The following is a 12,966-nucleotide window of genomic DNA, read 5'->3' on the forward strand; positions in this document are numbered from 1 at the left end:
GATCACTAGCCCCGAGGCATCTTTAATATATGATGTCCCCAGTGTCTGAACTACTCAAGGTAAATAAGAGGCCCAGTCTTGCTGGTTCATCCTCATCTCTCTCTCTGGTAGTGCCCCTAACATGTTGATGCATGAGATTTTCCAGTACTACATCCATCATCTCAGTGCTCCACGTCTCTGGTCCCCATTGTGGCTCTAGGTTTTCCCAATCTCCTTATGACTGAAGACACCCACAACTAGTAACTTCGCCCTGCCCAAGTGAGCCCTTCTGGCATCCTCGGCTAGTATACCAACCATTGCCCTGTTGTTCTCATCATACTCGTTTCTTGGCTTCTTGCTATTCTTTGGTGGGTTGTATATCACTGAAATCGCCATCTTGGGATCCCCAGTCTGAAGTGTTGCTTCCTTTCTGTCACCTTCCAACTCCTCAAGATTCCACTGGCTTTTGATGAGCAGTGTAACTCCTCCTCCCCATTTGTTCCCTCTCTCTTTCCTCATGAACTGATATCTGGTTGGAAAAATTGCATCTGTTATCATTCCAGTGAGCTTGGTTTCTATGAGTGCTATGATGCCTGGGAATGTCTCCATGATTCTTTCAAGCCACTCCTCGCACTTACACATTATTTCATCTGCATTGGTGTACCATACCTTCAGCTCCTTTTCCAAAATTGCATTCTGGGGTGTTTGTGGTGGTTGGCATGACACTGTGAGAGGCTGCTGTGTAAGTGGGATTTGTGCTGGGGGAGGTTCCGTGGGTGTAGAGTGTGGTTTGTTTTGGGGTTAATTTGTTTGGTTTCTGTAGGTGATTGTGTTCGCTGGTCCTCCTGACTCTGGGTGCCCTTGCCTGTCTCTAGCCTTGCCTCTCTTTCTTGCTCCTTGCGTCTTTGTATCTTCTCAGTTTCTGTCATTCTGTACATGTTCTATTGCAGTCGAGTACATCTGCTTGTATTCTGTTTTCTTTAGCTGTGGTTTCTGCTGCAGGATCTTGCTACACACCGTTTTTGTCCTGAAAATCAATTTGACTGGTCGATTTTTCCCCTCGAGTATTCCTCGATTCTCTGAAAATTTATCAGTTTAGTGATGTCCTCCTCTCCTGTTTGATGATGTTTTCAAACTCTTTTTCCTCTCCCTGTCATCTTTGTGTCCTCCTTTCGGTCTCCTGAAACCAATGGATAAAAACTGACCCCTCCTTCTCCTCTTCCTATTGCCTTTCCCTCTGCATCTCTGAGCTCGATTTAAGCATCATCATTATTGCTTTCCTTAGCATTTCCTGGATCTCTCGGTGGCTTGATAGTGTCTCTACAGGGAACTTATCACCGTCCCCAGCTACCATCCCCTCACTTACCCTTATCCCTGTATGCCACTTTCTCTCATCAACATTTCCTGGGCGTTTTTGTGACCTGACAGAACTTTTTGTGCGCGTGTGTGTACTCACCTAGTTGTAGTTGCAGGGGTCGTGTCACAGTGTGTGTGTGTGTTCACCAGAGCGTTTGCACCCATCAGTATTTATACACTGTAACTCAAACCAGATATCGTAAATAATGTTACTAACATTGATGTATATACATGTGTACAAGGGTAGAATCTAAGATGAAAGCAAGTAGTGTCTACCGAAAGGTCTTGTGAGGAAGAAATGCTGTACAAGGTGTTGTGTGGTTAACAGTGCTTATCAGACGGTGTTGTGTGGTTGATAGTGTCTACCAGGTGGTGATGTGTGGTTGACAGTGTCTATCAGACTATGTTGTGTGTCTGCCAGACTGTGATGTGTGGTTGACAGTGTCTATCACACTATGTTGTGTGTCTACTAGACGGTGTTGTGTGGTTGACACTGTCTACCACACGGTGATGTGTGGTTATAGTGTCTATCAGACGGTGTTGTATCGTTGATAGTGTCTATCAGAGGGTGTTGTGTGATTAATAGTGCCTATCAGATGGCAATGTGCGGTTTATAGTGCCTATCAGATGGCATTGTGTAGTTAACAGTGCCTGTCAGATTGTGTTGTGTGTCTACCAAACTGTGTTGTGTGGCTGGTAGTGTCTATCATACGATGATGTATAGTAGATGGTGTCTAGCAGACGGTGTTGGGGTTGATAGTGTTTGATAGTGTCTACCAGAGAGCGTTGTGTGGATGACAGTGTCTAAAAGACGGTATTGTATGGATAGTGTCTATCAGACAATGTTGTGTAGTTGACAGTGTCTATCGGATGGTGTTGTGTGGTTGATAGTGTCTACCAGATGGTGTTATGTGGTTGATAGTGTTTACAAGTAAATAGTGTCTACCAGAAGATACTTTGGGGTAGATTGTATCTACACGAAGGTATTATCGGGTAGATAGCATAGATTCTAGCAAAGGGCATTGTGGGGTGGCCAGCATGAACCAGGAAGTATTTTGCGGTAGAAAAAGAGTCCTGGAAGCTGTAGGCACCATGCGTCTGCACTCACCGCATGTCTGCGGGCGATAGCGATGCGGTTGTCGACTCGAGAGTTGATAGCCAGGGCGATATCCGAAAGCAGCGCCTCCTCCTGAGCCTGTTGGCGAGGTAAACACAAGTTCACTTCTCTGAATGTAAACAGGGTAGTGCGACCCCGGCAAGCCAGGGATCTGGAACTCACACTCAGACCTCAGTAGTACAATGTGCCTACCTTGGTACTGTGTTTCCATAGTTACAATAACAGTAACAGCCTCCGTGACTGAGACCGGGCCTTGAAGAGTTCAGTGACTCCTGGAACTATTTGCATGAATTATATTCCTAGTTAATATAACATTTCAAAAGATAGATCGCATAGAGTAATGTGGTAATGTTAAAAATAACATTTAGAAGCCAGAGGCAGACATTTGGATAAGGCTGGAACTAACACTCTCAGAAGACAGTGGCAGACATGTGGGTAATGATGGAACTAACACTCTCAGAAGACAGTGGCAGACATGTGGGTAATGCTGGAACTAACACTCTCGGAAGACAGAGGCAGACATGTGGGTAATGCTGGAACTAACACTCTCGGAAGACAGTGGCAGACATGTGGGTAATGATGGAACTAACACTCTCGGAAGACAGTGGCAGACATGTGGGTAATGCTGGAACTAACACTCTCGGAAGACAGTGGCAGACATGTGGATAATGATGGAACTAACACTCTCGGAAGACAGTGGCAGACATGTGGGTAATGCTGGAACTAACACACTCAGAAGACAGAGGCAGACATGTGGGTAATGCTGGGACTAACACTCTCGGAAGACAGTGGCAGACATGTGGGTAATGCTGGAACTAACACACTCAGAAGACAGTGGCAGACATGTGGGTAATGCTGGAACTAACACACTCGGAAGACAGTGGCAGACATGTGGGTAATGATGGAACTAACACTCTCGGAAGACAGTGGCAGACATGTGGGTAATGATGGAACTAACACTCTCGGAAGACAGTGGCAGACATGTGGGTAATGCTAGGACTAACACTCTCGGAAGACAGAGGCAGACATGTGGGTAATGCTGGAACTAACACTCTCGGAAGACAGTGGCAGACATGTGGGTAATGCTAGGACTAACACTCTCGGAAGACAGAGGCAGACATGTGGGTAATGCTGGAACTAACACTCTCGGAAGACAGTGGCAGACATGTGGGTAATGCTGGAACTAACACTCTCGGAAGACAGAGGCAGACATGTGGGTAATGATGGAACTAACACTCTCGGAAGACAGTGGCAGACATGAGGGTAATGATGGAACAAACACTCTCGGAAGACAGTGGCAGACATGTGGGTAATGATGGAACTAATACACTCAGAAGACAGAGGCAGACATGTGGGTAATGCTGGAACTAACACTCTCGGAAGACAGTGGCAGACATGTGGGTAATGCTGGAACTAACACTCTCGGAAGACAGAGACAGACATGTGGGTAATGCTGGAACTAACACTCTCGGAAGACAGAGACAGACATGTGGGTAATGATGGAACTAACACTCTCAGAAGACAGTGGCAGACATGTGGGTAATGCTGGAACTAACACTCTCGGAAGACAGAGACAGACATGAGGGTAATGATGGAACAAACACTCTCGGAAGACAGTGGCAGACATGTGGGTAATGCTGGAACTAACACTCTCAGAAGACAGAGACAGACATGTGGGTAATGCTGGAACTAACACTCTCGGAAGACAGAGGCAGACATGTGGGTAATGCTGGGACTAACACTCTCGGAAGACAGAGGCAGACATGTGGGTAATGATGGAACTAACACTCTCAGAAGACAGTGGCAGACATGTGGGTAATGATGGAACTAACACTCTCAGAAGACAGTGGCAGACATGTGGGTAATGATGGAACTAACACTCTCGGAAGACAGTGGCAGACATGTGGGTAATGATGGAACTAACACTCTCAGAAGACAGTGGCAGACATGTGGGTAATGCTGGAACTAACACTCTCGGAAGACAGTGGCAGATATGTGGGTAATGATGGAACTAACACTCTCGGAAGACAGTGGCAGACATGTGGGTAATGATGGAACTAACACTCTCAGAAGACAGTGGCAGACATGTGGGAAATGCTGGAACTAACACTCTCGGAAGACAGTGGCAGACATGTGGGTAATGCTGGAACTAACACTCTCGGAAGACAGTGGCAGACATGTGGGTAATGATGGAACTAACACTCTCGGAAGACAGTGGCAGACATGTGGGTAATGATGGAACTAACACTCTCGGAAGACAGTGGCAGACATGTGGGTAATGCTGGAACTAACACTCTCGGAAGACAGTGGCAGACATGTGGGTAATGATGGAACTAACACTCTCGGAAGACAGTGGCAGACATGTGGGTAATGCTGGAACTAACACTCTCGGAAGACAGACACAGACATGTGGGTAATGATGGAACTAACACTCTCATAAGACAGTGGCAGACATGTGGGTAATGCTGGAACTAACACTCTCGGAAGACAGACACAGACATGTGGGTAATGCTGGAACTAACACTCTCGGAAGACAGTGGCAGACATTTATTTTTATTTATTTATTTATTTTCAATTTGAGCACACTTACAGAGGTACAAAAAAAAAAAAAATACAGGTAAGAGCAGTATGCCAAAGCCACTTATACTATGCATAGCATTACGGGCTGGCTTAAAATTAACTTAAGATTAACTAAGCAATGATGAAATCAGTGATAAAACATTAATGTAAACAGATTACTATAAAGCACAAGTGAGTATTACAAAGACAGGTCATATGGTTGCATTCAGTTAGGTAGTGATTCTGTTAGGTAGTGTATTTAAAAAAATAATAAAGTTAGATTCGGTTTTAGGTTTAACATTTATGTGATATAATTGTGAGAAACATTTAAGATATACAATTTATAAGGTTCAGTTATTCAGTATTTATTTGGTTTTGGGTGAGTAAGTGATCTTTGAGAAGAGACTTGAATTTATAAACAGGTTGTGTTTCTTTTATATTTACAGGTAATGAATTCCAGATTTTAGGGCCTTTTATGTGCATTGAGTTTTTGCATAGTGTGAGATGGACACGAGGAACATCAAAGAGTGATCTGTGCCTTGTGTTATGGTCATGTGTTCTGTTGAGGTTGGCAAGGAGACGTTTGAGGGGAGGGTTAATATCAGAGTTAAGTGTTCTATGTATGTAATAGGTGCAGTAATAAGTATGGATGTTTTGTATGGTGAGTAGGTTTAGTGTATTGAATAATGGTGGAGTGTGCTGCCTGTAGTGAGAATTTGTTATCATTCTAACTGCAGCCTTTTGTTGAGTAATTAGTGTCTGAGATGGTTAATTGTTGTTGAGCCCCATGCACAAATTCCATAGGTGAGATAGGGGTAAATAAGAGAGTGATATAGGGCCAGGAGGGCTGACTGTGGAACATAGTACCGTATCTTCGATAGTATGCCTACAGTCTTGGAAATTTTCTTAGAAATTTGTTGTATATGTGTATGAAATTTGAGTCTATTATCAAGGTGGATTCCTAAGAATTTTCCCTCTGTTAATTTTGTGATACGTGATCCGTTTATCATTATGTTGAGAGGGACATCTGTAGCTCTGTTACCAAACTGAATGAAGTAGGTTTTGTCAATGTTTAGTGTAAGTTTGTTAGTCCTCATCCAGGTAGATATTTTCTGTAATTCGGTATTTACAGTATTGGCTAGCGTGACTGGGCTCAGGTGAGAGAAGACGTATGTAGTGTCATCTGCAAATAGTGTGGGTTTGAGTAATTGCGAAGCATTTGGAAGGTCATTTATGTATAGGAGAAAGAGAAGAGGGCCAAGGACACTTCCCTGTGGGACACCAACTGTAATTGGTTGTGCAGAAGAGTTTGCCCCATTTGCGTACACATATTGGCTTCTGTTGCTGAGGTATGGCTTGAGGTAGTTGAGGGAGTGCCCTCTTATACCATAGTGTGACAATTTTACGTGGAGCAAGTCATGGTCAACTGTATCAAAAGCTTTACGTAAGTCAATGAAGATCCCCAGTGGGATTTCTTTTTTCTCTATTGCAGTGTATATATGTTCTAGCATGTGTATAATAGCATCATTAGTATTTTTATTAGGCCTGAATCCAAATTGGCAGGGGTTGAGTATGTTTTGGGAGATAAGGTAGGAGTAGATTCGTTTATGAATTAATTTTTCAAAGATTTTTGAGAGAGGGTGTAAGTTGGATATTGGCCTATAGTTATTCAACTCTGTTTGGTCTCCTCCTTTGTGGATCGGGGTGACCCTTGCTATTTTGAGAACTGTAGGGAAGGTGGAGGATTCAATGGATTTGTTAAAGAGTGTTGCAATGATTGGTGATAGCACTTGTGACACTTTTTTGTATATAAAGGGTGGTAAGGTATTTAAATCTCCTACCTTGTTTTTTAGTGCGTTGATAATAAGGGAGACTTCGTATGGGTTAGTCGGAGCTAGGAACAGAGTGTTCGGGTAGTTGCCGGTGAGGTAGTCATATGGTGGGGTATCTGAGCTTGGGATTTTATTGGCAAGGTTTTGTCCTATAGTGGAGAAGAAATCATTGAGTCTGTTTGCTGTTTCTGTTGGTGGGAGTTGGGGTTTATCTGATTTTGCTAATTTTATTTCGCTATTTCGTGATATCTTTTTTGTTCCCAGAATTTCTGATAGGGTTTTCCAGGTCTTTTTTATATCACCTCGTAAGTTGGATAATCTGTTCTCATAATACAATTTTTTTGCCCTTCTTATTAGGCTGGTTAGGATTGACGAGTAACGTTTTGTTTGGTCTCTGGTTATGTGACCCATTCTGTACTGTTTTTCATATTGGTGTTTTGTATTTATGGATTTGAGAATGCTGGGTGTTAGCCAGGGACTGTTCAGTCTCTTTGCTGTCATCTGTTTAGTTTTTTTAGGGCAGTGCTTGTTATAGAGGTATTGGTTTTTTTTTTTAGAAAATTATTAATACATTCGTCAATATCTGTATAGGTTTCTAGCTCGGTGTGCCAATCAATGTTTGCTATTGCTGTTGTGAAGTTATTAATGGCTGCCTCATTGTGAAGTCTGAAGGTGACTTTAGTAGTGTCTTGGGGTAGTTTACCAAGAGTTGTTATGAGGAAAGTAGGGTAGTGGTCTGTGGTATTATCTGTAATTATGCCTGATTTTAAAGGGGATATGGTGTTGGTCCAGATGTGGTCAAGTAGAGAAACACTAGTCTCTGTAACTCTTGTAGGTTTTGTTACTGTTGGTAGTAACATACAGTTACTCATTGTGTTTGTGAATTCAGTAACGTGTGGGTCCTGGTCTTGCAGGAGATTTATATTGAAGTCACCTGAGAGTAGTAAGTGATCTTTGTTCATGCGTGCATCAGTTATCATACTTCCTAGGTTTTGACTAAATTGGCTAATGTTTGACTGTGGAACTCTGTAGATGTTTATCAATGTGAGAGGTTTTTGTAGGTACTTGGATTTGAATTTAGCTATTATATATTCCCCATGTTCATCCCTTGTGCAAGTATTAGTGATACATTGTAGTTGGTCTGAGTAGTATATGACTGTGCCACCCCCTTGTTGGTCTGGCCTACAGTTGTGTATGGCTGTGTAACCAGGAATGGCATAGACATCTGTACTATCAGGCTTTTGCCAGGTTTCAGTTAGTGTAATGATGGACATATTGGCATGTAAGGAATTTAGTAATGCTATGAGGTCATCGTAATGCTTGCTTAAAGATCTGATATTGTAGTTAAAGATAGTTATGTTGTTGTTGGCACTGAGAAGTGCCTTTGATTGTTCTGCAGTGTAGTAATTACAGTAACTGTTTGATTCATTTAAGTCATTAGATAAGAGGTTGGTATCAGGATCAATGCTTGTAATCATAAGATTTGTAGTGAATCTATAGTTTGAATTAAGTATAAAAAACAAAGTAAATAGTCTTAAGCTAAAAAATAGCACCTGGATTATTTAACAAATGTAAAATAATGAGCTAAGGGACTAATACAAATAAAGTGATGATCAAATAGTGGAGCTTGGGAATATGGTAGTAGGTAGTACTATAAAGGTAATTTTTTTAAAGTTAGAATTATAGTATAAAATTATAATATAAAAGGGACTAATATAGGTTGTGGTGAACAATAAAGTGGTAATCTAATAAATGAGCTTTGGAATATAATGGCAAAATTGTGAACTTATTCTACTTTAGTACCTAAGAATAGCACCTTGATTATTTTAACAATTGTGAATATATAAACTAGGATAGTTATATAAAGCTAAAATAAAGGAGAAAATATATAAGGGACTAAAATTAAGTAATGGTAAGCAAAGTTAAATGGGCAGATGGTAGGAATTATAATATAAACTTATAATATAAAAATACAATTTGAAATGGTACTTGCAATTGCACTAGTCTGGTATAGGTTGTTGACAAGATCAAGATTATAACTAGATTTAGATTGACAAAATAAAATTCACAATTAAAGTACCAAAAGAATAATAGTAAAAAAATAACAATGGTAATGTCTTGGTTATAATATGATAGTAAGAGGGTAGACAGGTACACAGGTACACAGGTACACAGGTACACAGGTACACAGGTACACAGGTACACAGGTACACAGGTACACAGGTACACAGGTACACAGGTACACAGATACACAGGTACACAGGTACCCAGGTACAAGGGATAATATAAAGGTTGGGGTTGAATATAAAAACTTGAAAATTTGGCTACAAAATGTTATGGGAAGTATAAAATAATGTTTAATTTACAAAATTAAAATTGACTGGTAGTAAATATGGTAATGCTGGAACTAACACTCTCGGAAGACAGTGGCAGACATGTGGGTAATGCTGGAACTAACACTCTCGGAAGACAGTGGCAGACATGTGGGTAATGCTGGAACTAACACTCTCGGAAGACAGTGGCAGACATGTGGGTAATGCTGGAACTAACACTCTCGGAAGACAGTGGCAGACATGTGGGTAATGCTGGAACTAACACTCTCGGAAGACAGTGGCAGACATGTGGGTAATGATGGAACTAACACTCTCGGAAGACAGTGGCAGACATGTGGGTAATGCTGGAACTAACACTCTCGGAAGACAGAGGCAGACATGTGGGTAATGCTGGAACTAACACTCTCGGAAGACAGAGGCAGACATGTGGGTAATGCTGGAACTAACACTCTCGGTAGACAGTGGCAGACATGTGGGTAATGATGGAACTAACACTCTCGGAAGACAGAGGCAGACATGTGGGTAATGCTGGAACTAACACTCTCGGAAGACAGTGGCAGACATGTGGGTAATGATGGAACTAACACTCTCGGAAGACAGAGGCAGACATGTGGGTAATGCTGGAACTAACACTCTCGGTAGACAGTGGCAGACATGTGGGTAATGATGGAACTAACACTCTCGGAAGACAGTGGCAGACATGTGGGTAATGCTGGAACTAACACTCTCGGAAGACAGTGGCAGACATGTGGGTAATGATGGAACTAACACTCTCGGAAGACAGTGGCAGACATGTGGGTAATGCTGGAACTAACACTCTCAGAAGACAGTGGCAGACATGTGGGTAATGATGGAACTAACACTCTCGGAAGACAGTGGCAGACATGTGGGTAATGCTGGAACTAACACTCTCGGAAGACAGTGGCAGACATGTGGGTAATGATGGAACTAACACTCTCGGAAGACAGTGGCAGACATGTGGGTAATGCTGGAACTAACACTCTCAGAAGACAGTGGCAGACATGTGGGTAATGATGGAACTAACACTCTCGGAAGACAGTGGCAGACATGTGGGTAATGCTGGAACTAACACTCTCAGAAGACAGTGGCAGACATGTGGGTAATGATGGAACTAACACTCTCGGAAGACAGTGGCAGACATGTGGGTAATGATGGAACTAACACTCTCAGAATACAGAGGCAGACATGTGGGTAATGCTGGAACTAACACTCTCGGAAGACAGTGGCAGACATGTGGGTAATGATGGAACTAACACTCTCGGAAGACAGTGGCAGACATGTGGGTAATGCTGGAACTAACACTCTCGGAAGACAGTGGCAGACATGTGGGTAATGCTGGAACTAACACTCTCAGAAGACAGTGGCAGACATGTGGGTAATGATGGAACTAACACTCTCGGAAGACAGTGGCAGACATGTGGGTAATGCTGGAACTAACACTCTCAGAAGACAGTGGCAGACATGTGGGTAATGCTGGAACTAACACTCTCGGAAGACAGTGGCAGACATGTGGGTAATGCTGGAACTAACACTCTCGGAAGACAGTGGCAGACATGTGGGTAATGATGGAACTAACACTCTCGGAAGACAGAGGCAGACATGTGGGTAATGCTGGAACTAACACTCTCGGAAGACAGAGGCAGACATGTGGGTAATGATGGAACTAACACTCTCGGAAGACAGAGGCAGACATGTGGGTAATGCTGGAACTAACACTCTCGGAAGACAGTGGCAGACATGTGGGTAATGCTGGAACTAACACTCTCGGAAGACAGTGGCAGACATGTGGGTAATGCTGGAACTAACACTCTCGGAAGACAGTGGCAGACATGTGGGTAATGATGGAACTAACACTCTCGGAAGACAGTGGCAGACATGTGGGTAATGCTGGAACTAACACTCTCGGAAGACAGTGGCAGACATGTGGGTAATGATGGAATTAACACTTTCGGAAGACAGAGGCAGACATGTGGGTAATGATGGAACTAACACTCTCGGAAGACAGTGGCAGACATGTGGGTAATGCTGGAACTAACACTCTCGGAAGACAGTGGCAGACATGTGGGTAATGCTGGAACTAACACTCTCGGAAGACAGTGGCAGACATGTGGGTAATGATGGAACTAACACTCTCGGAAGACAGTGGCAGACATGTGGGTAATGATGGAACTAACACTCTCGGAAGACAGTGGCAGACATGTGGGTAATGCTGGAACTAACACTCTCGGAAGACAGAGGCAGACATGTGGGTAATGATAGAACTAACACTCTCGGAAGACAGTGGCAGACATGTGGGTAATGATGGAACTAACACTCTCGGAAGACAGTGGCAGACATGTGGGTAATGATGGAACTAACACTCTCGGAAGACAGAGGCAGACATGTGGGTAATGATGGAACTAACACTCTCGGAAGACAGTGGCAGACATGTGGGTAATGATGGAACTAACACTCTCGGAAGACAGAGGCAGACATGTGGGTAATGATGGAACTAACACTCTCGGAAGACAGTGGCAGACATGTGGGTAATGCTGGAACTAACACTCTCGGAAGACAGTGGCAGACATGTGGGTAATGATGGAACTAACACTCTCAGAAGACAGCGGCAGACATGTGGGTAATGCTGGAACTAACACTCTCAGAAGACAGTGGCAGACATGTGGGTAATGATGGAACTAACACTCTCGGAAGACAGTGGCAGACATGTGGGTAATGCTGGAACTAACGCTCTCAGAAGACAGTGGCAGACATGTGGGTAATGATGGAACTAACACTCTCGGAAGAAAGTGGCAGACATGTGGGTAATGCTGGAACTAACACTCTCAGAAGACAGTGGCAGACATGTGGGTAATGATGGAACAAACACTCTCGGAAGACAGTGGCAGACATGTGGGTAATGCTGGAACTAACACTCTCAGAAGACAGTGGCAGACATGTGGGTAATGCTGGAACTAACACTCTCAGAAGACAGTGGCAGACATGTGGGTAATGCTGGAACTAACACTCTCGGAAGACAGTGGCAGACATGTGGGTAATGCTGGAACTAACACTCTCAGAAGACAGTGGCAGACATGTGGGTAATGCTGGAACTAACACTCTCGGAAGACAGTGGCAGACATGTGGGTAATGCTGGAACTAACACTCTCAGAAGACAGTGGCAGACATGTGGGTAATGCTGGAACTAACACTCTCGGAAGACAGTGGCAGACATGTGGGTAATGCTGGAACTAACACTCTCGGAAGACAGTGGCAGACATGTGGGTAATGATGGAACTAACATTCTCGGAAGACAGTGGCAGACATGTGGGTAATGCTGGAACTAACACTCTCGGAAGACAGACACAGACATGTGGGTAATGCTGGAACTAACACTCTCGGAAGACAGTGGCAGACATGTGGGTAATGATGGAACTAACACTCTCGGAAGACAGTGGCAGACATGTGGGTAATGCTGGAACTAACACACTCAGAAGACAGTGGCAGACATGTGGGTAATGCTGGAACTAACACTCTCGGAAGACAGAGACAGACATGTGGGTAATGCTGGAACTAACACTCTCGGAAGACAGAGACAGACATGTGGGTAATGCTGGAACTAACACTCTCGGAAGACAGAGACACACATGTGGGTAATGTTAAGACTAACACACTCAGAAGTTAAAATCAACTCATCATTTCACGAACATGTGTTCCAGCAACTTCAGGATACTGGAATGGTTACGTGTGTCAGAATTTACCGGGGGTCATGGCTCCGAAAATACCGAATTAC

The 12,966-nt window shown here is 43.3% G+C and overlaps 1 protein-coding gene across 6 annotated transcripts in view; it reads right to left on the reverse strand.

Moving 5' to 3' along the window:
* The window catches only part of LOC128702237 (uncharacterized), a 497,274-nt gene that overhangs the window by 30,758 nt on the left and 453,550 nt on the right, over positions 1 to 12,966 (reverse strand). For all 6 annotated transcript variants that reach the window (XM_070102897.1, XM_070102896.1, XM_070102893.1 and 3 more), the window contains one exon: positions 2,444 to 2,530. In XM_070102897.1, coding sequence (XP_069958998.1) covers positions 2,444 to 2,530 — 87 coding nt within the window. The remainder of the gene's footprint in view (positions 1 to 2,443; positions 2,531 to 12,966) is intronic.

The sequence above is a fragment of the Cherax quadricarinatus genome, chromosome 83, assembly GCF_038502225.1.
Source record: "Cherax quadricarinatus isolate ZL_2023a chromosome 83, ASM3850222v1, whole genome shotgun sequence".
Classification (NCBI taxonomy): Eukaryota; Metazoa; Arthropoda; class Malacostraca; order Decapoda; family Parastacidae; genus Cherax; species Cherax quadricarinatus.